This window comes from Sparus aurata, chromosome 22, assembly GCF_900880675.1.
Source record: "Sparus aurata chromosome 22, fSpaAur1.1, whole genome shotgun sequence".
Classification (NCBI taxonomy): Eukaryota; Metazoa; Chordata; class Actinopteri; order Spariformes; family Sparidae; genus Sparus; species Sparus aurata.
Genome location: NC_044208.1, coordinates 14,778,068 through 14,798,506, shown reverse-complemented (window position 1 = coordinate 14,798,506; position 20,439 = coordinate 14,778,068). Strand labels below are relative to the sequence as shown.

Sequence of the window (20,439 nt, the reverse complement as noted above, 5' to 3'; positions counted from 1 at the left end):
CTACAGTTTTATGTGGGTCCCAGTACGAATCCTGATCTAGTGGATTTAAATATGTTATTTGACACTGGATAAGGCTTGATTAAGTGAATGGGGACTGTTTGGCCTTGGAGGGGGAGTGCACTCTACAGAGTGCTGTTCTAGATTCTATTTTCCTGTTTTATTTGTAGAAAATCTCTAACCATTCAATAAATCAAATGCTCTGACAAACAAAAGAAATAAATCCAGCAACTGTAGCTGTTGCAGGCGTCTAATAAGCCCATCCATTCGCCTCATTGGCCCGTATGAAAAGATTGGGCCTGTCAGTCTACCTACCCAAATGTCTACATGCCCCTGAAGCTTTGCATTCCTTGCCAATAACCAGAGTCTTCCACAAGGCTAGACAGATATGTTGTCAAAGGTATTTACGAGCTAGTCGCTAGTGGTAGAGAAAGTGCAGCCAAGATGTCCCAGTGCTAACATGCTAGCTTGTCAGAGGCTCGTGTTATTATTATATTATTTATTTGTTCTGTTGTTTACTTTTAGAATTTAGTTTGCAGTTGCTGGTTCCTATAATCGTAACAACCCTAGCTTTAAAACTGTCCTGTGTTCAGTCTGAATAGTGAATCTGGGTCCAAATTAAATGTTTTTTGTCATGAATCTGAGAGGCGGAAATCTCTCCAAACTCTTGAAGTTCAGCAGCATGGACCGGGTCATAAAAGCTGGCACGTCTGATGCGACTAGATGATCATGTAAATAGTCGGCCATCTGATGTGAAAGTACAAAAGAAAATATTATGCAACACTGTCTGGCTTTACTTTCCTATTACAGCATTTTCATTACACAATTAAACAGCTTGCTTGTGAGGGTTTTGGTACTGTGAATCCGCCATAAACAGAGAGAAAGTCCAAAGCATTAGGTTTGTAATAAACCAAGACTAATTACTTAAATTAGATTTTATCACATCCATCTAACCTACCCCGGCTAATGAGAACAACAGTGTTACAGTGACCTTGACATCATCACAACGAGCTCTGCATGAGCTTAGATACTGCAGAAGAGAAGAGTTTCAAGTGTAACAGCAATGCTCAACTACCACAGGCCTGATGATGGCAGGGTGACAGACACAAAACAAACACAGTAATAACTTAATGCAAGTAGGAATGACTAACCCAGTAGGTAGGTCTATTTGAAAATGTCTGTTACTGCTTTGTCCTCCTCTATAGCCCTCAGCATCGCCATTTTATGAGACTCTTAAGAAATGATGGCAAGAGACTAAAGTCGTCTTTGACGAGTTCTCTATCTGTAGAGGTTATTAAAAATTTATTAGGGAGATTTAAGGACATTGACTTGAGGCAGAGAAGGGGACAGTTTGACGTTGTGGAGGGAACTGAACTAATGCACCTTTTTTAAAATTTAAACTCCCTTTTTTACCTTTAGTCTGTCATTGGTTTATTGACTGACCACCATGGCTCCTGTTTGAAATTTCCCTCACAGGTCAGCCGATGTAAATAAGCTATTATTTGTGGAGGATGCCGAGCAGCAAGAGCTATCGTGTCGAGTTGTGGGGGAGCTATTACCGCCACCTCCCACAATTGAAGACTTGATGTTCTGCTTGTGGGAGCAGTTTTTTCCCTCGCTAGCAATGAATTATGTTTAGTTGCTTTATTTTTCTAAATTCATTAAGTATTAAAGAACAGAGATACTTGGATGTTTTTTTTATTGTGTTTCTCATATTAATTTTGAGGTGGTGGCAACAAGGAACTGACCAACTGCACTGAAGTCAGATTGATGGTAGGAATGGGGGTATTGGCCAATAGATACTGACAGGACTGAGTGTCAGCGAGACGTCAGAGTGTCTGTTCTCCTGGGCTGCTGAGTGACAACACTACCACCAAATTAACTCTGGTTCTTGAACAGGTTGTGTTGAATATTACTGGAATCTTGGGGCTTTCTAACGAACCAGCATTTCCACCAGTTTTGAGCGGAACTATTGTGATCAAAAATGTGTCATCAGTGGAGGACTTGGCACTATACAAAATTGCCGAAACAAACTTTTTGGGTTCCAGACCAGTTCATATTTGGGTATAATGCTCAGATCAGGAACTGGTTTCATGTTGGTGAAAAACAAGTATCGGTCATGCTGGACAACAGTATGGTTAGGTGGCAACTTAGGTGGCTGTTAATATACTTGAGCCTGGCCAAGTAACGTCTATGTGTGGGAAACACCATTAAATTTGGTGCAGATGTTGATGTCCTGTTCAAAGATGTAATCACTTTGAGGATCTTTTCACTTTTCATAAGACATCACGATCAGGTCAAACATTTTTGGACAGATTTCTTTCCTTACATCTGCTAAACTCTATCATGTTAGCATTGTCATTGTTAGCATGCTGATGTTAGCATTTAGATCAAAGCTCCGTTATTCCCAAACACAGCTCCTGAAGCGACTGTTGGATTCCTAGGTTTGTTGCTACACATTTAACATAGTTTGATTAAAAGAGGGGTTCAGAAAACTCGGATTGCTATTGTATCTTCATAACGATAAACTTTTGGTTAATAAAATGCACTTTGGAGTTATGAAAGATTTCAGCTCAGCTTTGGTTTGTGAGAAAAAAAAGACACATTCTGCAACAAAGAGACCTCTTTTGTCAGTTTGTACAGATAGTCTGAGTGTACATTTTGGTATCAATAAGAGAAGAGAAAACATGGCATCATTGCTGGCGTGTGAAATCCTTTGGTCAATGTCCGCGTCAAACTAAACTAAATATTTGATAAGATTTCACTTTAAAAGCACATAACTCTCATACTGAAGGCTCATTCACAGCAGTTTACAGCAAATGCAACCGCTTGAGGTTGAATTCCTGTATCGCAAACACCACTACCAGCCTTTAATGTTTAGAGGGGGCCAATAACACTGCCTCACACAGCAGTTGTTTTCCAAAGTCATTGATTTTGTCAATCGCTACACCAAACAGTGCCATGTTAATCTCTCCTTGTGTGAATGGGTTTAGGGTGGTCTCGGGGTTAATCTCACCAGGAGTCTTGCTGCTCTGACTGTCCATTATTATTAGCACAAAGGTTGAAGCTGCAGCAGCCCGGAGTTACTGGGCGTGTTATCACAACCAACACATGGTGTCCTTGGAATGTTTTTCTTTGTTTCGGAAACATGAGAATGATTTTAAATTTTTAACAGAACTATTGCCACAGATGGCTGAATTGCTTATGGGAGAGCGCTCCAGATGGTAATCAAAGAATACAAAGAAGAATATTTGTTCACTCCACGCTTTTTTTTTTCCTCAAATCATTTCATCCGCACTCAAAAATCCAAGAAGGTGCGATTCATGTCAGTTTTGATCCAATGAAGTTCTGAATCATATTGTGAAAGATGATCTGGGAGGTCACATTATTGGTTATTGTGCATTGTATCCAGTTCATGAATCAGTATAATCATTTCACGTGGGCTTCGCTATTCTTCTGAGAATGTGATAATAATATGTGACCATTTATCTCAAGGGTTACCCCCCCCCCCCCCCCATTCCTTAAACCCTCAACCTTGTTTATTCTCAGACAAAAGACACCATTTTATACATTCATGCTGAAGCCTGAGACTTAAAGTAATGGGCCAGTGTGTCTGAGCTGTAAGAGGAAGCTTTTCTCCATGGAACCAACTTATTAGATCTTTCTAGCCTTCCATCTATAATCTGCAGCACATCTAAACAATAATTCTGCCTCGGAGCAAAAAATATATTGAAAGGAGAGATTGAGAAAAACATTTTATTAAAGGATTTGTCCCAATGCATGCCTTTAAGCAAGCTAATAAAACTACACTTATTTATATTTTGTTATTATATATGGCTTCTGATAATATGCCACATTCCCTACATCCGTGTTGGTACGTGTACAATAATAGACAATCAGCCTTTTGTTATGACCCTCGCTGGGTGCCAGAGTTTGCCTGGGTTTGTTGTACATCGTATCATTGCTCTTGGACTGCTCTTTAAATGTTTGTGTGTAGTAGCTGTGATTTATTTATTACTCATTTCCCAGAAAAGTCAAAACATTTCTTACGGTATTTAGAGGAAGGCTGATCTTAGAAACTCCAGAGTAAATGGCAATTTTTAGCTATGCTAGACTGCATTTTACAAGTGTTAGAAAATTAGGAGCGAAGAATAAGCACTAGGGCTGGGCGATTTGGCCTTAAATAAATCGCATTATGCAGTATGGAGTTTCTTACTTCAATCCTTTGAGAATTATCAATATTTGATACCATTTTTGATACTATGGGGGAAAAACTGACACAACATTGAGGCCAGCATTTTTGGCAGGAGTGTATCTTTTGAAATGTAGCAACTGATCTTTTCATCTCTAATGTCATTGGGGATGTTAATGATTATTCATTAATTGATTAATCACTGTTAAGAATTTAACCTATTTAAAATGAATGAACAGAGAGCAACACAAATACATCAAAAAGTATCTTGTCACAAATGACAAATACTTGCTTATCAAATATAAAAATCCTATAAAATCCCAACACACTGGTATGAGGAATTGTATTTAATAATCATACAAGTAGTTCGTAATTTTAGAAATCCAAAAAGGCCTTCAATACGCTTACATTTTAGCCGTTTAGTTGCATCACTATGGGTGAGATTTTGATGGGCCAGTTGTTTAATAGCGACAGACTGCAACTCAGCTATTAAAAGCTTAAATAATTAATGTGTTATTTTGTTTATTATTCAAGTAACTTGATGTTACTTGACCAGTTCTTTTAATTCCTAATGTTGCCAACAACCAGTTTTCTAGTGGAAAACCTCAAACATGAAAGATCTTCACTGACGCACTGAATAAACAAATTCTCTTTGTTTTTAATGACTGAGTAAACTGAATAAACAAACTGACCTTTAAGGACAACACAATTTTAGACTGTTTTACTTTGTTTATGTTTTGTGGATCCTGCCACCTTTCTAGCCTCACCCATTGTACTGGGGACTTTATTTTCCTCCGAGAACAACTTGTCTATTACATTTTTTCGAAAAATAAATATGTTCGAGTCGGTATTATAACATCATTAAAATTTTAAATTTCAAAATTGAGTTTAAGTTTCTTCTCCAGAACTGCACAGTGCCCCTTTAATGATTAACCGATAATCAGTTGTTATTGTTAAAGGTGCAATATGGAATATGAGCTGAATGCCGCCATCTAGTGTCTCAAGATCGTAGTCGCGACAACAAAAAAGTTATTCCAGCGGTCGGGTTGCCAGGTTTGTTGCCGTGGAAATCCTTTACCTGAGTCTATCGAGCGAATGCTTCACCGATATTTACTCTGGTTTTTGCTCTTCTCCGGTGCACTCAGCTGCTGGGACAGATAACGCACCGTTCGCTGGGGCTCTGAAGAGCTTGCAGACTCCGCCATTTTACCCAGTGTCAGCCTAGCTGTCCCGAGCTTTGCCGAGCATTGCAGAGGTTGCGAAATTGGCAACCCGAAATGCCGGCCGCTATTTGGCTGGTACGATGTAAACAGGAAGTCATTGTCGAACCCGTCAAAATTTCTTAAATGATTTATTTCAGACTAAATATAATTTTTCAAGGAAACGCATTACTTTTAATCTGCGCCCCTCTAAACGCCCCGTGGATGTATTATTTTTGAAAAAATATAGCTTTTAATAAGCATATTACATATTCAACCTTTAAGTAATTAAATTGCAATCCATAACTGCCATTATGTCAATTTTTTATGGTTGAATAGACGCAAAACTAAAGACATACTCACTAGCCTCAGTTGCACTGTGTGCTTATTGCAACGCTAAGTTGCTAAACATGCATGGTGAACATGTTCATCTTCATACCTGCAGAACATCAGAGAGCTGTAGACTATTGTGACACTTCTTGCCCCGAACACTTGTGCTGCATTAATCGAGCAGACATACCAGGCTGCAGTCACAGCTCTTGTGTCGTCCTGTGTGAGTGTCTGCGGGGTGCATCCTCTCTCCCTGTTACATATGCATCTAAGGGAGGCTCAGGCAAACAATGGGGGGAGACATGTTAACAGAGGTTGATTATGTATTCAGAAGGGTTTACCGAGGTCACTCTCTGTGCTGCTGTCAGTTTTGTGGGGGAAAGTTGTTGCCTCGTAAACACAGCGCAGAAGGGATTTACAGCTAAAGACTGTAGCAAGAAAATAAATATGTAGCCTTATATGTGACTAAGTAAGGGCTAAAGATCTTAAGTTTGTTTCTACCAGCCACAGTAAACATATCTTTTTTAACTTGATGCCAATAGTGGTTTCATTAAAATGGTATCCCTGAAGTTTCCAGGTTTCCAGAGGAATTTGATGTCACATTCAGGCTTGTGTGAACACTGTTGGTGTTTTCTGTGTCCAAATCGAGCTATTTTGAAAATGTACCCGTTAGTGAAAGTTATAAAGTCTTAGTCGGCAGTTTTGTGGACTACTTTGAGTTTTTATCTCTGTCACCAAAAAGGTTTAGTCAAACTGCAGAGTCAGCCGAGCCCTGCTTGCACAGCTGAACTACTGATGATGCCTGTAGTTATGTCATGTAGGCTTTTTTTTTTTTTTTTTTTTTTTTTTTTAAAGCTGACACATTTTATAAGAGGTCGTTATACCCAGAATTCTTAAACAAGAGATAAGAAGATGGAGTTCAAGAAAAACATATTTTAGAGGTAAGGAGAAAGCAAATACAAGTTGCTGAGAAAGTTAGACAAAAGTTGCCAGTGAAACAGGATGGGGAGGGTTCACCCAGAATACAGAAATACACAACAACTTCCTATAGAAGAAATAGTCTGCATGGAAAAATCACCTGACTGTGAGGTGTGTGTATTATCCCGGGCGACAGGGAAAATATTAGTAAATAAACACAGTGCTTGTTTTTTTAAATATTATTTTTAATGGTTAAGCGGCACAACAACAAAATTCTGTTCACATGCTTAGAGGATAGCCTCACCCCAAAAAAATGCAAATTCAGTCATTATCTACTCGGCCTCATGCCTTTGGAAACTCGTGTGAAGTCCACAAAAAAATTTGGGAGAAAACTTTGGTGTATAGATTTGGCCTGTTTAAAATGTAAAAACAACATCAACAAAAAACCTAAAATGGCTCCACACAACTCGTCCAGTCTAATCCAAGTCTCTAAGGACCTCAAGATCCCAAATTGATTCCAAAAGATATTATTAACACCTTGTATAAGAGGAATGTTTCACTGTAGCTAATAAACTAAAAGCGTTAACTCGTCACCCATTCTGAAGTAGCTGTACAAGCTTGAGCTGACGTCAATGGTGTGAATAATGTCTTTTCAAATCAAACTGAACTCAGGCCTTTGACTTCTATTACCTCCAACAAGTTAATTTTATTTATGTATTTTATTTATTTATTGTTGTTTTTTAACATTTTAAAGCAAGTCCCCGTCTACTTCAGTGGTTCAGGAGAATACAGCAACACTGTTTTGCTGTGAACCTCCGGAAATGTTTTGTGGACTACAAAAACTTCAGCTGACTTTCCATTGGTATGGGGATGAGTGGGAAGGTAATGACATGAATTTTTATTTTTTGATGAATGTCAAACACAGGACAACAATAGAAGTTTTAGTGGCTATATTACAAAACCACAAATGATTTAATACTATTTTGTATTGTATTAAAACAAAATTATAAATTGGTTGCAGTGACCCTTTGAAAGTGTATAATTTTAAGAGAAAATTAAAAAAAGTAATTAAAGTCACTTGTTCTAGCATCTATGCTCTGCTTTTAAGGTATTGTGGAAGCCAGCACAGCTGCACTTTTGCTTTCACACTGTGCATCTCCCTCCGTTTTTCTTAGCCTCCGCCTGTGAATTTCTAACTTGAAACAGCAGGCAATTTATAAGCAATGGAACATCATTACATGAAAATGAATTTGATAGATGAGAGATGTGTTGCCAACTGCAAGGTCGGGTTTGGAGGTCTGTTTTGCGCCTCAATAATGAAGCTCTTGTTTTGTATGTGAAGTCACTTTATTGGCAGGGCTAACAATAGTAATGAGAGTGAGAGTGCAACTGGCGGCACTTTTCATTTAGGAATGAATTTGAAGGTCGCTCATTTATATAATCTGCAGCCTGATTGGGTTTTCATGGTGCTGTTGCTATGGTTCTGCCGGCTTGGATTCATTTAAAACAGATTTCCGTCGGGTTGAGCATGCAAGGTTGGAAACGAGCCTCAACATATCCTCGGGGTTGCAGATATTCTGGGGTGGACTGTTTTGTTTTATTGGGTAGTAAAGGAGTGGTGTTAATGCTATACAACAGTGAAGGTACACCTCAACCAAACTGTTTTTCCTGTGGTGGAAGAAATGTTCAGAAGATGGAGATTTTTTTTCAACGCTCAAAAGAACACTTCGGGGAGGTTCCACACACGTGATGCTCGATTTGACTCGACAGGTCAGCCTAGCGTGGCAGGCATTTGCATTTCCCTACAACAGGGTTACCTGCTTAAAGTTGTGCCTTTAAAGGTGGCACGCTTTTTTGTTTTTCCTCCTTTCCTTCGGTGTGTTATATAGGTCTGCAGTGTTTCCCCTAGGATGGAGTTGTAGCAGTGGAGGTGAGTGTTTGCCCGCGTGCAAAAGCAAAGTGCACCCTGCCGGGAGGTTTCTATGTTTATGTCGGCACCAGAGGGGCTCTTCAGGCTTAAGTACATAACAGTACATTTGTGCTCAGTAATGAGCAGGGGAAATGTCTGTCTAGCTTACATATGAGGTGTCTCAAGCTTTAGGAAAATATACTTTTATTGAACGCAATAAAAGTATAATCTTTAAAACAATTATTCACAATAATTTCACTAAAATATATTAACAACCAACCATATACAGTAAAATCACATAACACAAATACTAGAACAATCCAAAAGGTCTGTGCCTCTGTGAAGTAATCTGTCAGTAATTTGAGATTGACAGCTTTCATGTGTTACAGTGGCCCTCGCAAATAGTAATGCTGCTTTCTAGGCAGTAGGACCTCCTACTAGAAAAAGTACACTGGAACGCCACTCAAAATCGGAGTCGGCACAAATCCATCTACCCCAAATGATAATCCTGAATTTGTGATCAGTGTTGCTTGCTTCATGGTTGACATCTACCCGGTGCTTGTTAAAATCGTTGTGCTGACATTATCAAATAAACTCTAGTTTGTTGTTGCACCTTCTCCAAACCTGCCGCTAACGTTACCTCCGTTGTGGTGTATGCTGAGAGACAGCACAGCGCGGCACGGCACGGAATAGCGGAGTTTAGTACGGCGCATCGCCTGCATCAACGGTAATGGTATATCTGGAAGATATGTATGTAGCGAAGGAGACCGCTTGCAAAGTTTCTGTAAGAAATTGCTTAACAGGCTTCATAGTCTCTATAGGTGGCCCACTGTGGTTCGTGATTTATTTTCATAAATTGCTTCAAACAGGTGTGTGATTGACCTGGATATGAAGCGTCCGTAGCGCAAAATGATATAACGTTAGTTTCTGAAGTGACAAGACTGAGCCCACTCTCCACGTCTCCTCTCTCCTCGTTAAACAAAAAATAATAATTCAGCAGCGGCGCTTAAATTTTAGCAGTGACGGTCTGCCACTGCTAGGTGCATATAGGGGAAACACTGGGTCTGTCCTCCTGCATGTAAAAAGTTAAAAATTCCAAAGTACGCACCAACAGGAACTCCACTTTCCCACAGAAAACATTGCTCCTAAAACGCCTCATCAGTAGTCCGCCTTTAATTCTGTGATTTGTGACATCACACTGTGTCACCATGTCAGACATTTGCACGATTTATTTCCAGCATCTAGTTTGGCAGCCTGCTTGGGCTCCAGAGACTGTCCATACCGGGCATGGTGAGGTTTGACTCCAAATTTGGAGATATCTCAAGTCTTTCTTATTAATCACTAGACACATGTGTATGTTTCATTCTCTCAGAACTGCGTAAGTGGAAAAAATCATTTTGCAAGAGGTTATTTTGATGCCTGTGCAGCATAGCATAACTAAATGCATTGAATAATGTTCCTTTCCACACCCACGTTTTAAGAAGAAAAGATGTACTCAGTCGAGCTCTTTCAAAAGAGACATGCCCTCCTTCCCTGCTCTCCAGCTAACGGCGGTGAGTAGCCTTTGTGGAGTGCGCTGGTTTCAAAGGCACACGAAGGCCGCCTCCTACACAGAGAGCTCCGCTGCGGACAAAGCAGGACACCCCACACTCCCATTCCATTCGTTTTACACAGGACAAAGTCAGTTTATTATTACCCAATTTAATCATTGAATTTAATTCCAACCAAAATCATTTTGGGCATCACCTCATCTTGGTCAAAAATAATGTATTTAATGCCTCTGCAATGGCCATTATGTCTTCCGCTTGTCCATCCCTACCAACAGATGGACACCATAACTCAGGAACAGAAGGAGAATTCCTGACTGTATTTAATTTTTGGTTGAATACTGAATTGGTGGACAGTTTGCGTGTGCGTGTGAATACTAAACCTGAAATCGCTTCCAAAGGCATCGCCATCGGTGTGTGAGAGTGCGTGAATGGTTACTGCTCTTTATGAGCAGGTGGCACTTTGCATGGTGGCATCTGCCTCCAATGTTTGAATGTGTGTGTGAATTGGTGAATGCTGGCTTGTGTTGTAGAGCACTTTAAGCTCTCGGTAAGACTAGAAAACTGCTGTAAACACTAAATGCTGTTCATTTACTTATCTTGGGTGCCCACCTTGAAACTGTGATGATTGTGCTGTATAGATCTTCTTTTCTGTGGGTGAATGCTGGTTTGTGTTGTTAAGCTCTTTGGGTGGTCAGTAAGACTAGAAAAATGCTATATAAATGTAGTCAATTTACTGACCTGACACCATTGTGATTGTATAGATATTCTGTGCTGCCAGGTGTGTGTGTGTGTGTGTGTGTGTGTGTGTGTGTGTGCGTGTGCGTGCGCGTGCGTGCGTGAATGAAGCTTCTTTGCAGATACATTCATATTTGGAGCATTGTAGTCTACCACCTGGTCTTGGTGCTTCAGATCATTTTATTTTCACCATGTGTCCCTGAACAGAGACATACATGATTCTTTGGAATCATAAATGTCAATATATTGATACTTTTTGAAAAAAATCATTTAGTTAACCTGCCGCCCCTCTCCACAAACCTCATCCCACCACCCCACCCTCAAGCCCCAGATTTGCTGCAGCTGCCAACGTGATAGTGTGTTTACCGGGACAGCTCACAGTCCGCTGCAACAGCTCCGACCTTGGCTGTTTGTCTTTTCAAACCAACCACGAGGAAAACACAAGCACAACTGGTTAACACCAGACAGCCCCTGAGCATACAGTTAGGAAATAATTAAGTGGCAGTTATGCTGACAGATATTTTAATGGTCCTGGTAGTCTAGTGGACAGCAAGAGGAAGAGAGCTCAGTGGTATCAGAGTAAAAGAAAATGGTTGGTGCAAACCTTTCAAGATGCAGTCATAACAGCAGGTAAACTCAACAAACAACCAACATCACAACTCAAAGATGAAGCATCTTTTTTGTTTATATATTACTTGGGTAGGTTTTTAAAAGGCCTTGATAGTTGGACTAGATAGTTGTATGTGTATTTCCTGTAAAAAGAACTTGTCTTTGACTATTTTATGGGTATAAACACATGTGCCTTAAGACAGGGTCAGACAACAAAGTATACAATTCCTATGGTTTCAAGCTTACAAAGCCCATTGTGTTCTACAGTGACACTGAACTTTGACATCAGATGTTAAATGTAGGCAGCAGAATTGTACAACATGAGAAAATATTCTGGGTACTGGGCTTGACCCTGAAATGACTAAAAAACATTTGAAAGCTTGTCATGCTGCAACATTTTCATGCGATTCAGCAGGTCCAACATCGTGCCAAACTCAGACACCAGACCTTGTGTGGAGGAGTAGAGTAGATTTTCTGACAAGTGGCGGTATGTTTGTCCCTGCAGATGATGATTTCAAGTTATTTTTTAAAGTTCTGCCAAGGGGCCACATGTGGGTGGGGCCAGGAACCCCTTATTTGGTCCTGAGCTATGACAGGGCAGGTTCTCCTGAGGAATCCTGTCTCCTTTTCAACACATTCCCTTGGAGTAGACTTCTGTTACCGGGCAACCTGACAGTGACTGAGTCTGATCATCTGTTCCCGCCTCCACCCGTCATGCGTTTACATTTCTCATGATCCAGTGGACCTGTCTCATGTCCTCTGAAATGTCAGGCAATGCATAAATAATCAAAGTGTGTTGTGTGGCTGTGTCATATGTTGCTGCTCATTCGAAAGCAGTAGTGATGTAAAAAATGGAATCATGTTGAATCATAATTTGTCAGCCTGTAATCTGTTCGCAGATCTATTCTTGTGCTCCCACCGTTAAACCGTCTCCTTATAATCATTTCATTTCAAATGTGGAGCTATTTAGCTAATTCTTTAATTAGCTTCCTTTTTGTTGTTTGCATTTCATGACGTTGGTACCAAGAGACTAATTTTTAAATTAAGATCAATTCATTTTCATGTCTTGCTGCTCTAGATAGTTAGATACCAACAGTGTATCATAATGGAGCCTAATTTGTATGAGGGTCATTAACTGTGACTGTTGCTTAAGAATTCTGCTCAGCTTGCAAATTACTCAGCCATCTGCAGAGTTATGGGTTGACAGAAATGAACAACTGTTCCCTTGTTTCATTTCTCGCAATTTGGTGTCTCCGCAGAGATACAAGGCCGGGAGGTGTGATGACATCCTCAAGTGGAAGCCCCCCAACCTGAACTCTGTGGACTTTCGCCTCAAGATCACCAAAGTCGGAGGAGAAGGGTAAGTCATTGTTGCCGGGGAAACGCTCTGCCTGTTAAATCTAATGGCACCTATCATTTTGCGACACACTGGAGCACTCGCACACACGAACATGTCGGGTTGCTATGTGTGTCGGCATCAAAAGCATGCTCTGAATCAAAGAAATCCAACAAATTGCTTTGACGTTAATCTTTTCTTTACTGTCCCATCTTTCCTTTCTGCCTCTGGGTTCAATTCCTCCTACAGTAACGTCGTCATAGTGTGCAAAAGTTCATTTCGCTCACCGTAATTGCTTTTGAGGTCTTTTGTCTCCAATCCCCGAAGTGTTATGTTTGGTTTGTGTGACTTATGTGTGCAAAGAAAAAAACACTACTGCCCTTTTTCTGAGACTTTATGCTTATTATCCTCTGCACCATAAATTATTCAGACCCACTGGTGCTCATCCTCGCCCCTTACCCTGGTAAACATTGGAACTCTGCAGAAAACAAATCCTATTCTTGAAAAGACAATTGACTCCTGCGGGTTATTACAGCCCTTGGATGAGTATGTGTCTCCGACATGAATAAGAAACTAGTTGCGTAAAAGTTCGATGCAGTACATTTTAGAACTGATTAATAAAAAGAAAACCACTTTGTGTCCAGTGTGAAAGATTCCAACTTTTAGCGATGCTCATGTTGTGGCTCTTGGGATAGTAATGAACATCTATCAGTTGGTCATTTTGGTCTTAATCTTACATTGATAGACCAGAACTCCGCCGCGCTGGATCACTGCACCCACTGTCATTCTGCTATTGGGAAAAAGAACGCTCTGGGTCATTACTATTTCTTTAAACCATCACAGTTTTCTAAGCAGCGCTAAGCCGAGGATGAAGCGACGGTGACCTTGCAGTATATGAGGCTTTTCGACTCAAACTTTTCGAGTCAAACCGTGCCATCTGGATTTGCTTTTCCATCAACTACCGCACCTCCAAGCACAACAAACCGTCTTTCCACCCCTCAGACAAGCACGTGTTGGGGGGGGGCCTGAAATAGTCGGCTTATACCCACTGTCAACATCAAGTGAGTCAAACTGGTCGACACTACGATATCTCAACGGCTATTGTACAGGTGACCTTTATATTTTTTGCACAGAAATTTGTCGTCCCTAGAAGATGACTTCTGTTATTGTTAGTATTTTCTGTAGCGCCACCGGCTGGTTACAACCTGCCATGAACTGTGGAACAGTAAATGGTCTCCAGCACCTGAATCATAGGAACTCTTTTCCTCTAGAACTACCTGCTGCTTAAAGTACATTTTTCACTCATCTTGTGAAAAATAGCAGCAAATATTGAATGGATTTTCAGCCGTTTTTTTTTTCAGAGATCCTTAGATTTTTCCGCTAGTGCAGCCGTGAGGTTCACAGTTGCGATCGATGACCACCAGTACAGACATTAATGTTCCCCTCAGGATGATTTTGGACTCTGATGACCCCTTGAGATTTAATGTCACATTTTTATTCATCCAACATTTTGATACCTGCAAAGCTTCATCATCATCAGCTTCAGCTGTACTTCAGTGCTAATTTGCTAATTTTAGCATACTGACACAATGAAATAAAATAAAATGCAGCCAGCAGGACAGAAGACTCATATTCTTGCTTTTTCTTTCTGTGTGCACAGCACAATGCACGTCTCTTTGCTTTTTGTGCTTTTCCTCCAGCTCAGTGTGTGTGTATTGTCTGAGTGAAGGCAAACAGACCAAAAGCAGTGAGAATTCTGGTCATGCTGCCTTTTCCTCTGAGAGCCAGGTGACCTTAGTGACTGTCCCAGCTTTGTAGCCATGAGCCTGCAACCAATCACCAACAACAGACTGAGAGGAGCACAGCAGGGCACAGCCACTCATTCTACTCCAAAGCCAGCCAGCAGGCCAGCTAGTCCGCATCTTGACTCCTCCCTGTGCGTGGGAGGACACAGACGAATACTGTTGCCGTTTGAAAATGTTCAGATAATTCCCCAAAAGATGGATTCTGCTGGCAGAGGAGCACTCAACAGACCTCTCTGTCTTGGTGTAGGTATTCAGATCTCTCTTTGGTTGCTGTCTGAGAGGGAGAGAGTGTGTGTGTGTGAGAGAGAGATGGACAGACATCTAAGAAGGTAACAACTGTTTATTCATCAGCCCACACAGTCAATCCTTGAGCACGTCTTTGTGTGCCACAGAGGCATAAAGCCTTGCAAGTTTTATTACCTTCAGTGAGAGCGAGCACAGAGACAGACAGTGCTTATTGTACAGCAGGAAGACATGAGAAAAAAGGAAAGCTGAAGCATCCCTGAGCCACTCCCAGTCGTGTAATTGAACGGTCTTGAGTGTATCATATAGATAGCTTGAATTACGGATAATTTGAGCCAGCATTCTTTCTGAAGAGATCATGACTAATGGCAACATCATCGTTAGCTGTGTCGTGAGTTTGAAGAGCCAGAAGATGAAAATGGTACTAACTGACTGGTTTGGATTAGCTCTCTAGAGGCCAGCTTCCAGGCATCTTGTTACTGGTTTCTCTCCTCTGCTGACTCAAATGTCATTACACCATCCCAATCCATATTTTTGTGCAAAGGATCCCCAGGCAAGCTGAGCAAACAACATGTGAGAAATGCTCTTTAGTTTTATTTTTTTTTCTCAACTGCATCGCCATGGGTGACATTGACATTCAAACCATCACGGAGACTGCATGTTGTCATAAGTTTGATTTTAGCTAAAATATTTCTTCAGTGTCGATCGTAAGATGCAAACAACTGGCACGGACGTTTTTGAGACGCTGCAGAGAAGGATTTGTGTAAGAAACTAGCAGGTAACTCAGAGAAAATGGATCTGAAATGTCAAGAGTGCTTCTGCCCGCAGCCTTTCAGCTGTCAGCACAAACATTAAAGATCCTGCAGAACACACACGGAGTCTGTCTTTAGACTCTGAACCCTGTGAATGGATTTCTTTGTGCGGACACAAAGATTGCTGGAATTTGTGCATGGATGACCCGGCTGTCTACAGTTGGCGCGTTATCACAGGCAGAGTGTAGCCTGAACTCCAGCATGCACATATCTTGGAATTTGATGTCTAACTGCTCCACTGTTAAATTCGTACTGGGCCTGTGTTCACAGCCTAAATTATTATTCGTGATACCCATATTAATTTGCAGCATGTCCTAATCGCTACTCTGTCAGCATATTTTGAGAATGGTGTGGGCAATATTTTGTATTTCTGTCATAATCAACAAATCCATTGAAAGATGACACCCAGCAATGTATTTGTTAAAAAGCACAAGCAGTATACAGTAAAATCTCCACAAAACTCAATGACAAGCACCAGATCACTCAGGATTCTGAGACTGATCCTTTTTCGCCTTTTTTCCTTTCCTTCAGTGATTTATATGTTCTTGTGCATGTTAAAGATCCACACCAATAGAAGCTCGTCTTTCCCACAGGAAACACTGCTCCGTTAACGCCTCTTCACTCGCCCCGCCTTTAATCTGTGACTTTGTGACATCACAATGCGTCACCATGTCACACATTGACATTATTTATACGTGCTAGTTTGGCACGTAAAAATACATTGAGCACAGCTGCTCTGATGTTGTTAGTGGTGCTGACTCAGGCATGTGTGAGCTGACCAATCAGAGCAGACCGGGATTCTATTCAGAAAGGGGGTGTAAAAAAAGACAGGAGCTGAATCGGAGCGTTTCAGACAGAGGTGGAATATAATGCTGCCATAAGAGGAAACTGATGTGTTTTTTGAACATTAAAGCATGTGAACCTGTTCTAGCAGTTGCCCAAAAAGAGCATAATATGTTTCCTTTGATGCTTCAACTTGAGTTTAAAGGCCCCCACACACCGCCCAGACGTCCAACTGCCTTATCCGACCACTCTCCGACCACTCCGTTGCCTCTTGTCTGACCCGTTCGGCAGAAAAGTTGCATTGAACACACCGCTTCGACGTGCTGCCTACGCCACAGTAGCGTGTACATTCTGCGCTTGCGCGAGATGCAATAAGCGGGTGGTGCTTGTGTTGTGAGTTGTAAACGAGAACCTTATGCACGCAACTCTCTTTACTATCGATCAAAACAAAACTTAACTATTTCCGATAAAAAACAGCTGCATACTAAACATGCAGCAAGGCATTACCAAACTTAAACAAATTAATTCGTCCTGAACGGACATAACAACTAGTCTCGTGCCACTACTGCAAAACATGAAAACGGGGAATGACGGAACGGAGTACATAGAAAAACAAAGCGCACACAGTATTCCGTCCCTCCCACACATCGCGCTGATTCGCCAGCACACCGCCAATCAGAACGGCCATTCAGCTGGCACACAACCAATCAGAGGATCCAATGGCTCAGACGTCCGACGGCCCTCCTCCTCAGACTTCGCATGCTCAGTCGGATCCGACAACGTCCGCACGGCTCCGAAAGCTTCCGACAGAGCCAAACACACCAAACATATTAGTTCCCGACCTCGTCCGAGTCTCTCCAAACGCTTCAGACGTCCAACGGTTGGGCCAGTGTGTTCCTGCCTTAAAATGATCCCATCCATGATCCATTTTGATCTGTGTGTAGGGAGTAAATTATTTTGATCATAAAACAAAAGTTTTACATACAAATACATACATAAGTTACATACACACAAAAGTTTTCTTCAGACACACCCAATGTCACAGAGAGGTACCACCATACTTTACCTCTTGTTAGCCCAAGCCTGTTTCCTCAGACTGAGGAATAAAAGAAAAGTGAACCTTATTTTTGAGTGTAGTTTGTTGTTTCTGTCGCACTTTTCCAGTCTACTGACCGCTCAAAGCATTTAACAACACTTGTCACATTCACTCACACACACACACACACACACACACACACACACACACACACACACACACACACAAACATTCACACTCTGATGGTAGAGGCTGTCATGCAAGGTGCCAACTGCTCATCATACAGTTTTGGGATCCGGGGATTTGAACCAGCAACCCTCCGATTACTAGACGACCCACTCTACCTCCTGAGCTACAGCCGCCTCCTGACATCTAGTGATGTCCTCCAACGGCAGAGCACTGTAGATTTTAGCAAACATTTCACGTGAATATGGTGGATACATACCAGTGCTCCAAATTCTTGAACAGCTTGAATTTATATTTTAGGTGAATTATTCATTTTACATCATCAAGGCAGTACATGTGGCATTTCTAAATAAACCACATTTCCCATGTTGATGGTAACGATACATAAGCAGTATCAGGCTTGGCTACACAGGCAATAATTGTTAGATACAATTAATTGATAGTTTTGCCTTTAATGGCATTTGGCATTTTCATGGCAGCAGAAATATAGAATATAGAAAAAAAGAAAGTACAACCTTGGCTCTGATACTTCCTGAGGTGTTATATTGAGGCAGTGAGTTGATATATAAGACACATTTGCCATATTTTACTGTCGTCCTTCAGCCCAGGTCATAAAGTAGTTTTATCTTTATTTGCACCTTGGCCACCTCTTTGTTTCTTGCACCATACAAGGTTGTTTTTCCAAAGTTTTTTGCCTCTATGGATTTATAACTAATTCGACATATTGGTCCAGCTGTCAGGTAATACAGGTCTGATTTCATGCTGTTCGAAGGCAGCAGTGACATTTAACAGCATCTTGATTGCTCTAACAAAACCCTTGTGTTGGATTCTATTTTTGTCTGTGTTGTTATGCTATTTCTCTCTCTCTCTTTTTTTTTATTCATCTGAAATTAGATAATAAAAGAAGTGAAGTTGGAGTGAAACGGCAGGAGTCTCAACACAAGTCTATTTTTCTGAGGCACTTGCATATGCTCTCATCTGTTTTCTCGCCTATTCCATTCCCTTCTGTAAAGTCTTATTTATCTTGCTGATGTTTTAGATAACTGACTCATGATCGGTACAATTCCCTTGGTGACGCATTTGACACACACACAGATTATTAATAGAACCAATGCTAGAGTGGACATGTCCATCACTGCATGGCTATTTGGCTCTCCTAATGTCTACTGCCGCTTCCTTCCTGCTCGTGCTAGCTATCATTACACAGGAGGGGCTCGGGTGGATGGAAACATGGTCTCTTGAAATCTCTGAATGGGGTGCTTCAGACTACGCAAATGCACTGTTGTTTAGCCGTCAGTTTAGCCCCCTTTACTTCCGTTCTAAAAATGTTTAACTCATATGAAACCAGTACCGGCGGTCGTGTAGGCATGGTACACAAAATGGCAGACATAGTGTCTGGAAATAACAAAGGGCACATGGGGGTGTTTTTGATGGAGGGAGGCAAAGAGTAGTGTGTGATTAAGACATCTGTTGGGCGTGATCTCCGGGATGAGACACAAATACTGCACACGCTCGGGGTACTGAGAGACATACACAAGACTGTGGTACCACAGGGATTGTACACAGGGAAGTTTCGAAATGTCATGGGGATATGTAAAAAGGTTTGGAATATAGCTTGAATTTGATAATACCCATTACAAAATAGTCTAGTGTTTAATCAACATAATCACTAAAAACCAAAAATATTTGTAATAAACAACCAAATGATCATATGCAGTAAATGATCATGATAAAAACATGCTGTAAACTAAGTAACACTATACATTGATTGCTGTGGTTATGAAGGAATATTGTAAAAAACAGGCATTCTTAAGTTAAGACCTGATAGGAAAGGCTTCACGAGTCTATAGATGTTTGGTTTTGGTACCTTGAAAGCAGAAATGTGGACACTGTTTTTATGACGTGAGACTTGGTATTTGAAGTCTTGCGACTTGAATAGACGTGAGACAAGATGACTCAAATGACTTGTTTGTGTTTATTTTATTTTCCGTGTAGACCTGACACAATCTGTGGCTTGACTTGACCTGCCCAAGGAAAAATGACTCAGGACTTGCTTGAGAATAGAACTAAATAACTTGAGTCTACTTGAAAGTTCTTGAATGTACTCTTAAAAAGCTGTATGAACCCTGGGTACATGTAAACACTAATATATTCTAAATGAACTGTGCTGAGGGCTCACAGTGCTGTGAAATGCCTGTGACTGTGTTCAGTCTCTATGTATATGCTCCACATGATCATTATTGACTCTGAATGTGCTCATACTGTGATCTAGAAGTTTAGAAACATCGAGCTTCACAGAGAGACAGAAGGGCTCAGAGAGGTGTAATCTCACATCTCTGCTGTTCTGTTACTAGCTGGAAAATGAATGCTGTGTAGAGTGATTTCTTTGCACCATTGTCACCACTCAAATACTCTCTGAGGCTGAAGGTGTTGTGGGTGTTAACCATGATCTTTTTGTCTTTCTAGGTTGCTTCCGCAGACTGTCGGCTTGCTCTACGTCGGAAACTATGACAGGCCCTTTGCAAATATGAAGGTGAGAAAATAAATGTGTTGTCTTGTTGAATTCATCCTCACGCCAAGTCAAAGGCCCCCTGTGCTCCCTTTCAGCCTACCTTTAGCATAGCACAAGATTTAGTTTTGTTGCACGGGTAAGGCTGAGTGTGTAGCTGCCAACTGTTTTTTTATCTTCATCTGTTGCAGTGAGACATGAAAAATTCATTGCTGTTCAGTTTAGTTGTTTAACTCACCAAAACTCAAATAGTGTCTAACCAAGCTATTGTAAGAAACACATTTTTCTAA

At 41.0% G+C, this 20,439-nt stretch overlaps 1 protein-coding gene across 1 annotated transcript in view; it reads left to right on the top strand.

Annotated features, from left to right (window-relative positions):
* rngtt (RNA guanylyltransferase and 5'-phosphatase) overlaps positions 1-20,439 on the top strand; it is a 100,507-nt gene that overhangs the window by 66,997 nt on the left and 13,071 nt on the right. The window contains exons 13-14 of the mRNA XM_030406042.1: positions 12,699-12,799; positions 20,107-20,173. Of these exons, the coding sequence (XP_030261902.1) occupies positions 12,699-12,799; positions 20,107-20,173 (168 nt within the window). The remainder of the gene's footprint in view (positions 1-12,698; positions 12,800-20,106; positions 20,174-20,439) is intronic.